The sequence below is a fragment of the Peromyscus californicus genome, unplaced genomic scaffold (assembly GCF_007827085.1).
Source record: "Peromyscus californicus insignis strain IS unplaced genomic scaffold, ASM782708v3 Scaffold_10__1_contigs__length_136768540, whole genome shotgun sequence".
In the NCBI taxonomy this organism is placed as follows: Eukaryota; Metazoa; Chordata; class Mammalia; order Rodentia; family Cricetidae; genus Peromyscus; species Peromyscus californicus.
Genome location: NW_026294391.1, coordinates 12,310,921 through 12,326,640, shown reverse-complemented (window position 1 = coordinate 12,326,640; position 15,720 = coordinate 12,310,921). Strand labels below are relative to the sequence as shown.

Sequence of the window (15,720 nt, the reverse complement as noted above, 5' to 3'; positions counted from 1 at the left end):
GTGGTCATTGCACTGGGGTGGGGAAGGTGACCTCTAGCTACAGCTTTCCTTCTTCTACTCTCCCCTCCCCTGCTTTCTGACAGACCTCTCCAAGGGAGTAGAGCAGAAATATCTGCAGATATGTGCGTGGGTGGATATGTCTAAAACTGAGGGTGTAGATGAATGAACAGAGGGGAGGCTGGATAAGTGGTTAGATGGGCTGAGGGATACATCAGTGCTTGTATGGCTGGACTAAATGCATAGGTAGATGGATGCATGGCTGGATGAATAAATGAGTAGATGAATCAGTAAGTGGCTGGGGTATGGGTAAATGGAGATACAAATGGACAGATGGATGTCTAGAGGGGTGGACAAATGGCTAAGTGGATGAATTAACTCTATGGGTAGATTGGTGGATTTATGGATAGGTTGGGAGTAAACTGACATGGCTAGAGTGGAATTATGGATGGCTAAGTGAATGAAAGGAAAGGGTAAATTGGATGCATCCATGCTAGGTGAAGCTATAGAGTGGATAGATGAATGGAATAGGTTGGTAAAAGGTTACCTAGAAGATGAGTGGGTAGGAGAATAAATGGATAGATGGGTGTGGAGAAGAATAGGTAGAATCATTGGTTATATGGGTCAGCGGATGGATGGGTGTAAGAATGGACAAATCAGGAGTGTGCAAAGCAAGCAAGGGAAGAGCGTGGATGGGTAAATGGATTGAAAGGTTAGGCAGTTCACCTGACTGCACCCTCATCACACACCTTTAGTTACTTAAGACTAGGCAGCCAGCCAGGCCTTACCTGTGCCAACCCCATTCACTTTACTTCAGTTAAGGCCTAAAAGGACACTTTCAAGTTGGAATAATTCTGACAACTGAGGAAACAAGTCCCCTGATAAAGTCTGGCAAAGCTGGGGTTAGAACTCACAGACTTAACCCAGGGGCATTCAGTACTCTGCGTTCTGAAGCAGAGCCCACCATGGAGAGAAAGGTGATTTGAGGGCATTGGATACAGACAGATGGGAAACCTGCTCCTTTGGCAAGGGGCCTACGGGTAGGGGGTGGTACCTGGATTATCCCCATCTGCATTACCTTTGCTCTGCAGCTTGCATCCCCAAACTGGAAGCTGTATGCTGGAGCCCCACAATCCAAGTCTAGTTTAGAAGTTGGGCTCTGACCTATGCCCTCCGCCCCCCAGAGTGGATCTGGAGCCTGGCCATCTAGAGAAACATCCCCACCAATCCCCCTCCCCCACCTCTCCCCGCCCTTCCACAGAGGGGGGGCAGGGAGGGGACACAGCACTGCATCATTCCCTGTGGCACTCCGCTCTGGGGCCATTAACAGACGCCTCCCCATCGATTGGTTCTGCTAAGTGCTGCTGATTCAGACGGGTGGGGGTGAGGGCCCCTGGGGGCAGTGGGGGTAGGAGCTGGGCACAAAGAAGGGGGAGTCCAGGAAGTAGGAGGTGGGGAGAACTGGCAAAGTTCCCTGCCACCCCCATTTTCCAGATGACGCGACTGAGGCCCAACCAGCTTTGTAAGGAGGCGGAGTCTCCCCAGGGTCTCTCTCAAGCTGTCCTAGGGGAGGGGGCTCTGGGAGCCACGTAGCCCCTCCCTGCCTCTAGCTTCATCTCCCGACAAGCTCCAGAGGGGCGGGGAGAGAGCGCTGGAGGAGGAGGAACTCCGGCAGCTCTGCAGAGGGGGCCAGGAGCTCCGGTGTTTGGTACCCCCAGCCCCAACGCTGTTGCTGCTGCTGCAGCAGGGACACAGGTGAGGACAGCCGTGTGGGGAGAGGGAGGGGACCATCAATAGCTCTGTCCTCGTCTTTTCCTGGTCCGGTCCCCATGCCCTAGTCCATCCTGGAACAGTCTCCAGGGGTCCCACTGGACCTTGTCCTTCCAGAGCCTCCTTCCAAGGACCCAGCAGCCTCCTCCCCCTGTCTCCCACCCCGCCCCCGCCCGTGCCACCTTTCCCTCCTAGGCCTGGCTGTGGCTGTTCTCCTCCTCCTCTGCTGCTGCTGCTGCTGCTGCTACTGCTGCTGCTGTTGCTGCTGCTCCCGCTGCTGCTACTGCTGTTGCTGGGCACACACCGCCAGCCCCTCCGGAGTGTGGTTTCCTCAGACCTGCCCTCAACGGTGGGACCCAGCCTTCTCCTGGTCTCCCCTACGATCTTCCTGCGAGGTTCAGCAGCCCCTTCTCCTGGAAGACACACCCAACTTTCTTCCAATACCCCGCCCCCTATCCAACCTATTTTGAGGGAATCCCCTTCCTCTTTGAATAGTCTTTTGCGAGAGTTTCTGGTGTGCTCACGGATCTATACCCAACTTCAGTCCAGTTGAGTATCGACCCTTTGGGATTCCCCAGACCCCCCCCCTTTTTTTTTCCTCACCCAGAGCTCTTCAGCTATGGACCAGGCTTCCTAAGCCCCTCCAGGTAACCTCTGGAGAGCTGCCGGATATCTCCCAGCCTCTTAAAAAATAAGCCAGTCCCATATACCACTTTCACTATCCCTTTTTTTCAGTCCTCACTGGAGGACCCTCACCTCTCCTACCTTCCCCAGAACTCCTGAAGCTTGTAGACAACATCCTCCAGGCTATTCTTGGCAGTGCTGGTCACTCCCGAGACACTTTTTAGCATCTTTACAACCTCCAGGCTTTCTCGCCACCCTTGCGATGCTCCAGTCCCCTTTCCTGATCTGCAAGGGGGCTCCAATCCAGGTATCTTTTCCCATAAGTCTTCTGGGTGTGGACAGCCCTTCAGTGTCTTTCAAACACCTCTGGTCCCATTCTCCAACTCTCTGAATGCCCCTATCTGTCTCCTCTTCACCTCAACTGAGGAATTGCAGGCTGTCCTTTAGTGGGAACTTGGGAGTGTGAACAACTCCCCACCTATTTCTTGGTCCCTTTGGACACCCTCAGGAACGTGTTGACTCTAGAATCATGTCAGTCTAGACCTGAGGATCCTTCTTGGTACCTTTAACGCTTTAACCCCTTCTTAGTCCTTTAGAACACCCCCCCCCCCAAGCTTCTGTCTCTCTAGTTCCTCCTCCTCCTGGTTCCTCGTGGTCTCTCTCTCTCTCTTTCTACACACACACACACACATACACACACACACACACACACACACACACACACACACACACACACCGGTTTCCTTGTCTGGGTAGCCCAGGGTCTCTCTAAGCCTCCATCATCCTGGAGACAGCCACATTCTCCTAAACATCACACCCCCAAGTCTCCGTGGGCCTGGGGAGCTGCAGGATGGCGGCAGGTGTGGCCACATGGCTACCATTTGCAAGGGCTGCAGCAGTGGGCTGGCTGCCCTTAGCCCAGCAGCCTCTGCCCCCTGCACCGGAGGTGAAGGCGTCCCGAGGGGATGAGGTTCTGGTGGTGAATGTGAGTGGTCGGCGCTTTGAGACCTGGAAAAACACACTGGATCGCTACCCAGACACATTGCTGGGCAGCTCGGAGAAGGAATTCTTCTATGATGCTGAATCAGGCGAGTACTTCTTTGATCGTGACCCCGACATGTTCCGGCACGTGCTGAACTTCTACCGCACAGGCCGCCTGCACTGTCCCAGACAGGAGTGCATCCAGGCCTTTGATGAGGAGCTGGCCTTCTATGGCTTAGTACCAGAGCTTGTGGGCGACTGCTGTCTTGAAGAGTACAGGGACCGCAAGAAGGAGAACGCGGAGCGCCTAGCAGAAGACGAGGAGGCTGAGCAGGCCGGGGAAGGGCCAGCCCTTCCAGCAGGCAGCTCCCTGCGACAGCGACTCTGGAGGGCCTTCGAAAACCCACACACGAGCACTGCAGCACTGGTTTTCTACTATGTGACTGGCTTTTTCATAGCTGTCTCGGTCATCGCCAATGTAGTGGAGACCATCCCATGCCGTGGCCCTGCACGGCGACCCACGAGAGAGCAGCCCTGTGGTGACCGCTTCCCAATGGCCTTTTTCTGTATGGACACAGCCTGTGTACTTATATTCACCGGGGAATACCTTCTGCGGCTCTTCGCCGCTCCCAGCCGTTGCCGCTTCCTGCGCAGCGTGATGAGCCTCATCGATGTGGTGGCCATCCTGCCCTACTACATTGGGCTTTTTGTGCCCAAGAATGATGATGTCTCTGGTGCCTTTGTCACCCTACGTGTGTTCCGGGTCTTCAGAATCTTCAAGTTCTCCAGACACTCCCAGGGCTTGCGGATTCTGGGCTACACCCTCAAGAGCTGTGCCTCTGAGCTGGGTTTTCTCCTCTTTTCCCTCACCATGGCCATCATCATCTTTGCCACTGTCATGTTCTATGCTGAGAAGGGCACCAGCAAGACCAACTTTACAAGCATCCCTGCTGCCTTCTGGTATACCATTGTCACCATGACCACACTTGGGTAAGTATAGACCTTGAGCTGGGCGCTCTTTCTGTAACATTAGGAAGGTTAGAACATACCTCTATGGCAATGGATATCGAAACCAGAGCCTCACATGGAGACTTCACACATGCGGAATACGTGCTTGCCTCTGCCTGCCACCCCACTTTTGAGACAAGGCTGTTGTGCTATGTATAGCCCAGGCTAGGTTCAAATACATTATCTTCCTGCCTCCACTTCCCCAGTGCTGGTATATACAGGTATTACCAGCATGCTTGGCCCCTTTATCTCCTTTTGAGCTTCAGTTTCCTAATCTATAAAAATTCAGAAAGCTGCCGGGCGGCGGTGGTGGTGGTGGTGGTGGTGGTGGTGCACGCCTTTAATCCCAGCACTCGGGAGGCAGAGGCAGGCGGATCTTTGTGAGTTCAAGGCCAGCCTGATCTACAGAGCAAGTTCCAGGAAAGGCTCCAAAGGTACACAGAGAAACCCTGTCTCGAAAGCAAAACAAAAAATTTCAGAAAGCTGGGACTGGAGAAATGGCTGACCAGTTAAGAGTACATACTTTGGGCTGGAGAGATGCCTCTCTTCCAGAGATCCTTAGTTCAATTCCCAGCAACCACATGGTGGCTCACAACCATCTAAAATGAGATCTGGTGCCCTCTTCTGACATGCAGGCAGAACACTGTATGCATAATAAATAAATAAATTTTTCTTTTTGAAAAAGAGTACATACTTCTTTTGCAGAGGGCCCAGTACCCAGGTTGGATAGCTCACAACTACCTGTTATTCGAGATACAGGGTATCTGATGCCTCTGACCATCGAGGCATCTGCACAATTGTGCCCATACATGCACACAGATACACATATATACATAATTAAAAATAATTTAAAAAATCATCTGTTTTTTTAGTTTTGTGAGACAGAATTTCCCTATGCAACCTTGGCTGGTCTGGGACTTGCTATGCAGACCAGGCTGGCTTTGAACTCATAGAAATCTACCCACCTCTGCCTCCCAAGAGCTGGGATTAAAGGTATGTGCCACTATGCCTGGCAAAATAAATCTCTTAAAAAAGTTTAGGGGGCCGCAGAGATGGCTCACTGGTTAAGAGCACTTGCTGCTCTTGCAGAGGACCCGAGTTTGGTTCCTAGCACCCACATGGCAGCTCACAAGCATCTGCAATTCCAGTTCCAGAGGATCCAGTGCCCTCGTTTGGCCTCCTTGGGCACTGAACCCATGTGGTGCACCACTGTTTTACCTTCGTTTACAGGGGCTGTGCTTTACATTTCTAGCAGCCCAGCCGCGAAGGGGGAATTCTCTTCCCCCAGACAGTGGCTCTGTTGCTGCTAAAGGTAGTTCTAACTACATCTCTATCACTCTAATAAAGCTCCAGATTCCAAGGCCAGGGTGAAAACCTGCGAGCCCAGAGCAACTGGCTACCTTTCTCTCTTTTCCAGGAGGCCACTCCCTTCCACACAGCCCCAACTAAAAGAACCCACACCAAGTTCCTCCCTGCTACTTCCTGTCAATTAACGCAAATGCAACACATCTTTACATAGTTAACAAATGCCGCAGGAACAAATGTAACATCTTTGCCTAGTGAAATGTTCCACAACAGTGCACAAATGTACATGCAGGCAAAACACTCACACATGTAAAGTAAACTACATCAATATTTTCAAAAGTAAAATTGAGTTGGTAGAGCACACCTTTAATCCCACCACCACAGAAGTAGAGGCAGGCGGATCTCTGTAAGTTCGAGGGCAGCCTGGTCTACATATCAGTTCCAGGACAGCCAGGACTACACAAAGAGACCCTGTCTAAAAAAATTTAGAGAAGCCAGGTGTGGTAAGACCTGCCTTTAATCCTAGCATTTAGGAGGCAGAGGCAGGCAGATCTTTGTGAGTCTGAGACCAGCCTGGACTACATAGTAAGTTCCAGGCCGGTGAGGCTACATAGCATGGACCTATCTTAAAAATCATAGAGTTATACTTAAATTTTCTAATCCCTCCCAGCTCTGAACATACCTCGTTTTTTCCAGGTCAGGTGTAAAGAATTGTCTATGTTGCTGTCTTTTCTCTTCACACTTTCTCAGGGTTCCGGTTTCCTTCTCTTTTCTTTGAGATTGGGTTATGCTATGTATGTAGGCCAAGTTGGCCTCAGGCTCAAAGCAGTCGTCCATCTCAGCCTCCTAACTACTAGGATCATAGGTTTGTTAGTTTCCCCCTTTGTAAAGCGGGGAATGAACACTTTAAGAGGATTCAGGGATACCATGTGAGTTCTCTGAATGCTTCTGGCACAGGATATATAGGGATATGGCTTCCAATCACCATTTTTTCCATTTTGAGCGTTCATGTCATGTCTCTCAACCTTCTAGAATTGTCTACCGTGTGGGCACAGCCTCTGGGACGTTGTGATTCCTTGATGTTTTCCAGGAGATAATTTCAAGCATTACTTTTTTATTTAGATAGAGTCTTACGAAGTAGGCCGAGCTGGCCTTGAACTTCCAATGGATTTGCCTTTGCTTCCTGAGTGTCTGGACTCCAAGCCTATGGCACCCACCTGGCTATGATGTCGGTATTATTTTATTTTTCGAGACACAGTTTCTCTGTGTAGTCTTGGCTGTCCCGGAACTCTCTTTGTAGACCAGGCTGGCCTCAAATTCAGAGATCTGCCTGCCTCTGCCTCTGCCTCCCGAGTGCTGGAATGAGTGTTATTTTTTTACTGCCAATCCCTGAGAGGAAACAGTTGACATAGATACAACAAATGGAATCGCCAAACTCATGATGTTCTTTCCTTGTTTGGGGAGGGGCATTATTGGGGATTGAACACACGGCCTCACCACAGTAGCCACAGATCGGCCCCAGCTCTCATATTGTTTTATTTTGTGGCAGAATCTCAATTTGTACACCCAGGCTGCCCTCAGATTTACAGTGATCCTTTTTCTGCCTCTGTCTCCCAAATACTGGCATTATAGGCTTGTGCCACCATTCACAGCTTCCTCTCTCTCTGTTTTTCAGTGTGTGTGTGGGCGGGGGCCGCACACATTTTATATTTTGAAAATTATTATTGTATGTGTGTCTGCATGTACATGCAACAAAATGCATATGGACAGTAGAGGACAACTTTGTAGAGTTGGTCCTCTCCTCTCACCTTTACCTGGAGTCCAGGCATTTGTTTGTTTTTGGTTTTTTTGTTTGTTTGTTTGTTTGCTTTTCTAGACAAGGTTTCTCCATGTAGCCCTAGGTGTCCTGGAACTCACTCTGTAGACCAGGCTGGCCTTGAACTCACAGAGATCCATCTGGCTGCCACCTTTATTTTTTGAGACAGTTCTCTCATTGAACCAGCAGCTCATCCATTCAGCTAGATTAGCTGAGCAGTGAGCTCCAGGGCTACGCTTATCTCTGCCCTCCAGGGCTGGATTCTAGGCACATGCCACTGATACAGCTTTTTACCTGGGCTCTGGAGATCTGAACTCAGGGCCCCAGGCTTGCGTGTGCCCCAGATATTTTACCGAGTGAGCCATCTGCCCCGACTCCTTACACTGTGCGGGGCAGATTCTGTGATCCTCCTCAGGGGTAGGTAGACTGTTGCTATTCAGTGTCTGTCGAAGGGATGACTGAACTTGTTCAGTGCCTTAGTAGAGGTACAGAAGTTTCTAAAAAGTAGAGATGAATTCTGCTTGGAAGTCCATGATTGGATCAAATCAATAAATACTGAGTCCTAACGGTGAGTTAGCAGTAGGTATTCTTGATGTTTTTTGCGATATACGGTCCTCAGAACAACTGTGACGTTTGGTGCTCATGCCTCATACATAAGTGAGACATGGTCTGAGATGACTATCACATAGCTAGAAATGGCCAAGTTACAGAGGCTCTGGAGCAGAGTCCTTAATGCTTAGAACAAATGAACAGGTCCGGAGATGTAGCTCAAACTCAGAGATCACTTGCCTCTGCTCCCCAAGTGCTGGGATTAAAGGCATTGGGCTACCATGCCTGGCCATTCTTCACATTTTGAAGATTTATTTTTACTATTTTTAAATTATGTGTATGGTATGTGTCCATATGTGGGTATGTACATATGTACATGTGAATGCAGGTTTCCCCGGACCCCAGAAGAAGGTGTTGGATCTTCTGGTGCTAGAGTTACTGATAGCTGTGAGCTGAATGACATGGGTGCTGAACTCTGGTCCTCTGGAATTCCTAACCAGTAAGCTATTTCTCTAGCTCCCACTCTCTAAATGTTTCAGTGTAAGGAACTGAAGCTGGGGCTAGGGAAACGGCTCAGTGGTTAAAAGCACCGGCTGCTCTTCCAGAGGACCTGGGTTCAATTCCCAGCACCCACATGGTGCATCACAACTCTCTGTAACTCTAGTTCCAGGGGATCTGACACCCTCATCTGGCCTCCATGGGCACCAGGCAAGGTATACTTAATAGATACATGGAAAACACTCATACACATAAAAACAAATAAATCTTAAAAGAAAAAGAATCTGAAGTTAGGGTGGAAAGATGGCTTAGTGGTTAAGAGCACTTGCTGCTCACAACCGTCCTTAACTGCAGTTCCAGTGGCTCTGACACTCTCTTCTAGATGTATGTGGTACACATACTTCCATGTAGGCAAACACTCATGCACACAAAATAAAACTTTAAAAAGCCGGGCGGTGATGGCACACCCTTTAATCCCAGCACTCGGGCGGGAGGCAGAGGCAGGCAGGTCTCTGTGAGGTTGAGGTCAGCCTTATCTACAAAGCAAGTTCCAGGACAGTCAGGGCTACACAGGGAAACCCTGTCTCAAAAACCAAAACCAAACAACAACAACAACAAACTTAAAAAGAAGGCAGAAACTGAAGCTCAGAGTGTCTGTGTGCTTGGCCAAGTTTGCAGAGTACATCAGGAGTGGGTGGGTGGAATGCGGGGTACTGAACACCCCTTCAACCTTGGCCTGCTTCTGTCTCTCCCAGGTATGGAGACATGGTGCCTAGCACCATTGCTGGCAAAATTTTTGGCTCCATCTGCTCACTTAGTGGTGTCTTGGTCATTGCCTTGCCTGTACCAGTCATTGTGTCCAACTTCAGCCGCATCTACCACCAGAACCAGCGTGCTGACAAGCGCCGAGCGCAGCAGGTAACTCCGTCTCCCTTCTGAGCACTGGCATTCCTTATGCCCTAAACCCATCTGCTCCTGGCCTCACCTGTCTAACCTTTCGTCTCCTCTCTGTAGAAGGTGCGCCTGGCAAGAATCCGGTTGGCAAAGAGCGGTACCACCAACGCCTTCCTGCAGTACAAGCAAAATGGGGGCCTTGAGGTGGGGAGGTGCATTTATTGGGGTTAGGGGGGAGCAGGGTTAGGAGGGGAAGGTGCTCACTGCCTGTTTCTGCTCCATCTGTTCCAGGACAGTGGCAGTGGGGAGGGACAGGTGCTGTGTGTGAGGAGCCGTTCTGCTTTCGAACAGCAGCATCACCATTTACTGCACTGTCTAGAGAAGACTACGGTGAGGCCAAACACGCTGCCACATGGCAGGGGGAGGAGGTCTTTCTGAACGCCAAGCTGGTTCCCTCACTGAGATGGAAGCCTTACCTCTTACCATGTGATCTCTACAATTATCACGTGGTGTTGCACGAATCCTAAATGGTCTTATAATAAAAATCCAGAGCCAGATATCAGGGTGAAAGCTGAAAGATCAGAGAAGCAGAGCAAGCCACAGCCACCACCTCTTACCTCACCAGCTCCTCAGCCCGGAAGAGCTTGAGTTCCTGCCTCCTCACGCCTTATATTCCTTTCTCCGCCCAGCCATATCACTTCCTGTCTCAACCTTCCCAGGGCTGGGATTAAAGGTGTGTGCCACCACTGCCTGGCCTCTACGGCTAACTCTGTGGCTAGTTTTGTCCTCTGATCTTCAGGCCAACTTTATTTGTTCAAAATATCACCACAACATGGTGCTTCCTTTAATGAGGCTGAGTCTGTGGCAGAGACAGGTGATCTCAATGAGTTTCAGGCCAGCCTGATCTACATAGTGAATTTGAGGCCAGCCAAGGCTGCATAGGCTGCACCTTGTCTCAAAAAAGAGAGAGAGAGAGAGAGAGAGAGACTTCTAGGATGGGCAAGGAAAGAGAAGGGAGAGCGACTTTGTTTAAGCCAAGGTCTGGGAGTTGTATCAGTTTCCATGGCGTGGGGTACCTTGTGATCCTGCTTCCTTTCTGCCCACAGTGTCACGAGTTCACAGATGAGCTCACCTTCAGCGAGGCCCTTGGAGCCGTCTCACTGGGTGGTCGCACCAGCCGCAGTACCTCCTTGTCTTCCCAGCCAATGGGGTCTGGCGGCCTGCTCTCATCCTGCTGCCCTAGAAGGGCCAAGCGCCGAGCCATCCGCCTTGCCAACTCCACTGCCTCTGTCAGCCGTGGCAGCATGCAGGAGCTAGACACGCTAGCAGGGCTTCGGAGGAGCCCTGCACCTCAGAGGTGAGTACCTGGCTCACCGGTTTGACCACCGTTAGAAAGTGTAGAATCTGGGCCATGGGTTTGATATTTCGTGACTGTAGGCCTAGCAAGTCAAGCCCAGACTCAAAGTCCTCTGTGCAAGGACCTTTAGTTTGTTTTGGAAACTCCTCATTTTTTCAAAAATTTGAGACAGGGTCTTGCTTTGTTTATAGACCAAGTTGACCTGAAACTCAACGATAATTCTGCCTCAGCCATCAAGTGCTAGAACTCCTACATTACTGCACTGTGCTCTTCATTCATTCTTTCAAATATTTGCTGAGTAGCAGTAGTGGCATATATTCCTGTGGCCCTAGTCATTCAGGAAGCTAAGGCAGGAGGATCACTTGAGCTGGGGATGTCGCCCAATGAGAAACATTTGCCTAGTATGAGGGAAGCCTTACATTCCATCCAACACACACACACATACACACACACATACACAACACACACACACACACACACACACACACACACACACACACACACACAGGCTTGAGGAGTGGATCCTCGTGTCCTGAAACTTACATTCTAATAGGAAAAGACACTTAACAAGTACAAGACTTCATATTGGGTCCAACATTTGGAAGTAGCAAGATGAAAAAGAAGTCAGGAGCAGTGGCCAGAGACTTCAGAGCAGAGGATGATACAGGGGTTATTTTTAGATTATTTTTAATTATGTATCTGTGTGGGGGTATGCACATGTGACTGTAGGTGTCCTTGGAAGCCCTAGGCTTTAGATCCCCAGGGGCAAGACTTACAGAAGGTTGTGAGCTGCCTGATGTGGGTGCTAGGAACCAAACTCAGGACCTCTGGAAGAGCATTGCTCAACCACTGAGCCATCTCGCTAGCCTCATTTTTTTCTTTAATTTTTTTTTCAGATTCGGCATGGTGGCACATGCCTTTAGTCCCAGAAAACTCACCCAATCTCTGTGAGTTCAAGGCCAGCCTAGTCTACATAGTGAGTTCCAGGCTAACCAGGGCTACATAGTGAGACCTGTCTCAAAAAATAGATAAAACATTATCTTTTTTACTACTGTGAATGGAAGCTAGGGTCTCACAAATGTTAGTTAAATACTCTGTCACGTTTCAGAACAGGCTCCAAAGCTACAAGGAGAAACCCTGTCTCGCAAAAAAACAAAACAAAACCGGGCGGCGGTGGCGCACACTTTTAATCCCAGCACTCCGGAGGCAGAGCCAGGCAGATCTCTGTGAGTTTGAGGCCAACCTGGTCTACAGAGTGAGTTCCAGGACAGGCGCAAAGCTACACAGAGAAAGTCTGTCTCGAAAAACCAAAAAAAAAAAAAAAAAAAAAAAAAAGAAAAAAAAAAACAAAAACAAAACCTCTGTCACTGAGCCATGTGCAGTTTTAGTAATGTGGTCGCGAAAAGCTTTTCTGGGGCTGGAAAGATGGCTCAACGGTTAAGAGCACTTGTTCTTTTTTTTAAAAAATTATTTATTTTTTATTTGCATTGATATTTTGCCTGCGTGTGTGTCTGTGTGAGGATGTCAGATCTTGGAGTTAGAGACAGTTGCTAGCTGCCATGTGGGTGCTGAGAGTTGAACCTCTGGAAGGGCAGTCAGTGCTCTTACCCACGGAGCCATCTCTCCAGCCCAAGAGCACTTGTTCTTGAAGAGGACCTGAGTTTGGTTCCCAGAACCCACATATGGTGGTCCACAAGCACCTCTGCCTCCAGTTCCAGGGGATATGATGCGCTCTTCTGTCCTCCATTGGCACCAGGCACGCATGTGGTGCATATACATACATGCAGACAAAACACTTATGCACATAAAGTACAAGAAAATAATCTAGAAAAATCTTTTTTAAAGAAAAGAAAAGCTTTTCTGAGATGGTGTCTGAGTCCAGGCCTAAAGGAGGCAAGGGAGTAAAACCATACATGTAACTAGAGGAAATGCTTTCCAGGCAGTGTCCAGATGTGCAAATGCCATGAAACTTCTGTACATCAGAGGTCTGGCAAGGAAACTACTCTGGGTACTCTGGGTAGGGTAGGAAGCGGGGGACAGACAAGAAGGACAGAATCAGAAAGGAATGAGGACTCAGGTTTAGAGATCCTAGTGTAGACTTTGGAACTTTTTGTTTGTTTCATTTGGTTTTGAAGTGGGGGCTCACTATGTATATAGCCTAAGCTAGCCTCAAACTCAGGGTCTGCCTGCCTTAGCCTCTTGAATGCCAGAACTACTGGTGTGTGCCACCATTCCCAATTCCTATTATAGACTCGTGCAATAGTTTGACATTGTTAAGGGTAACAATAGAGGGACTAGGGAGATGGCTCTGATTAAGAGTACGTATTGCTCTTGCAGAGAACCTGGGTTTACATGGTGGCTCATAACTACCCATAACTCCAGTTTCAGGTGATTTCATGCACTGTTCTGGCCTCCTTGGGCACCAGACATGGATGTGGTACACAGAAAACATGGCAAGGCCCTGGATTTACTCCCCAGCATTACACAAAAAGTGTGTGTGTGAGTGTGTGTGTGTGTATGTGTGTGTGTGTGTGTGTGTGTACACTATGTTCATGCACTTTATATCATTTATTATTTCATTTGGTCTCTATAAGAACCCGATGAGGTAAGGAATATTTTTATTCCCATGCTACAAATAAAAGAGGTTTTCAGTGTTTTAAAATGTGATCACGAAGCCGGGCGGTGGTGGCGCATGCCTTTAATCCCAGCACTCGGGAGGCAGAGCCAGGCGGATCTCTCTGAGTTCGAGGCCAGCCTGGGCTACCAAGTGAGTTCCAGGAAAGGTCGCAAAGCTACACAGAGAAACCCTGTCTCGAAAAAACCAAAAAATGTGATCACGATTTGAACCTAAGACCAGTTGACTCCAGAATACACCTCCTTTACCATAATTGAGGATGCACAATGCAAGGAACCCAGTAGGTGCTTAATGAATGTGACAATTGGCATGGCAATTATCGAGATGACTTTTTAAAAGTATTCCATCTTCCCCACCCCTGTTCACAGCCGCTCAAGCCTCAATGCCAAGCCCCATGACAGCCTTGACCTGAACTGTGATAGCCGGGACTTCGTGGCTGCCATCATCAGCATCCCCACCCCTCCTGCCAACACGCCAGATGAGAGTCAACCTTCCTCCCCTGGCGGCGGCGGTGGCGGGGGTGGTAGGAGCACCAGCACCCTCAGGAACTCCAGCTTGGGAACCCCATGCCTCCTTCCTGAGACTGTGAAGATCTCTTCTCTGTGAGGGATGGGTCTGCCCATTCAGAGGGCCTTCTTTATTCTTGGGAACTCCTTTCCAAAGCCATATTTGGGAGAGGCAAAGAGGGGCAGACCTGGGGACCCCTTTTGCTCCCTGTCGAGAACTATGCAATGGAGTTTCATGGAATGGCTCATCTGGTGGGGAAGTAGCTAGGGAACGGGAAACATCCCTCAGTCCAGACGGTTTTCCTAATGGGAGCTGAAGTGCTGAGACTCCCCAGGCCCCTGGCCTGCTTGCCCCAGCATGCTGGGACTGGCCTTTCTCTCCTAGCTGGCCTCTTGCATGCTTCCCCCTTGGGCCCTCAGAGGCAGGTTAAAGCTTTCTGTGGTCTGACATTTGAGGTCTGGCCTGACAAGAAGAGTTGAGAGTTCCTCTGCTCTTCGGTTGTGCTGTGCAAGTTTGAGGGTTCGGAGAAGAGAACCCTCAACTCTAATTTTAGCCTCTAGGGGGCAAGGTCTCTGCCCTTCACCAGACGCAGCAATTCCCAGATTTGGAAGCTTGGAATGCAACCGTGGGCTGGCTTAATGGGCTGTGGCCTCTATAGTGACCCACTACCCCCATGCTTTGGCTGAGGGGTCAGGCTGCTTCTCCTAACAGAGATAGCACAAACACTACCACCCCCTTCCCTGGCTGCTGGAAATTAGTTCCTGCCACCTGTCCTCTGCTGGGCCTCCAGCGAATTCTAGCAATAGCAGCTGCTGCTGTACCAATATGCAAAGCCTCAGACCAATTTGCTGCAGCATATACATCTGCCCTGATCAGATGGGCCACATCTAACTACTCTCTTTTGTGGTGTTTTTTCTTCGTGGGTTGGTCTGGAGTCTGGACCTGCTGAGATAAGAGACTGGCACCCAGCTAGAGCTGGGCTGGGTTCTGAGGTCATGGGCTGATTCTGTAGTCTTGGGCAGGAGTCCAGAAGTGTTGTAGGCAGAGGCCTGGGTTGTTCCTGAACCCTGGGAGGGACAGAAGAGACTTCTTGATTGCCTCCTTCTCCCCTGTAATTTCCACATAGTCTTTTCTCTCGGGTCACCTTCTGGATCTGTGCTCTCAGACTGAAATCTCATATCATCTCAGGTTTCCTGTCTCCCAGCTCTGTCCCTCTGAAGCTGGCAGCCGACAAAGATGAAGTTCTCATCAGTCAATAAAACTTAAGAGGAGAGATGTGGACCGAGCATCTACTGACTCTGGATTGACTTTGAGGGCTGGGCTTGGGCTTGGGGTTAAGGACACTCTGGTCTCAGTTTCTTTCAACAGTGAAGGGGCTGATGTAGGAGATCGATGACTAGTGATGTATTCTTGAAGATGAGAATCATGGAGAAATAAAGACGGCGGTTTGAAGAGTTGGTCTCTGTAGGCAGTGAAGAAGGCCAGAGGGTACCAAGACTGATGTATCTTGGGATTTTTTTCCAAGACAGAGTTTCTTTGTGTAGCCCTGGCTGTCCTGGAACTCACTCTGTAGATCAGGCTGGCCTTGAACTCACAGAGTTCTGCCTGCCTCTACCTCCCAAGTGCTTACTAGGATTAAAGGTGTGAGCCACCACTGCTCAGTAGTGTATCATGGATATTAATCTGTTCCAGGTCCTTCATTCACAGATGGAGAAGCCAAGATCAAGAGCAACACGTAGTTACTTAGAGGGGTAACTTAAGCTTCCTGATAGCAAAACC

The 15,720-nt window shown here is 49.5% G+C and overlaps 1 protein-coding gene across 1 annotated transcript; it reads left to right on the top strand.

Moving 5' to 3' along the window:
- Positions 1–1,431: 1,431 nt before the first annotated feature.
- On the top strand, positions 1,432–15,227 carry Kcnd1 (potassium voltage-gated channel subfamily D member 1). Its single transcript, XM_052748523.1, has 7 exons — positions 1,432–1,752; positions 1,963–4,362; positions 9,304–9,466; positions 9,563–9,646; positions 9,734–9,832; positions 10,549–10,799; positions 13,803–15,227. Exons 2-7 carry the CDS (start codon positions 3,242–3,244, stop codon positions 14,038–14,040), a joined length of 1,956 nt encoding a protein of 651 aa, XP_052604483.1. The 5' UTR covers positions 1,432–1,752; positions 1,963–3,241; the 3' UTR covers positions 14,041–15,227.
- Positions 15,228–15,720: the final 493 nt, after the last annotated feature.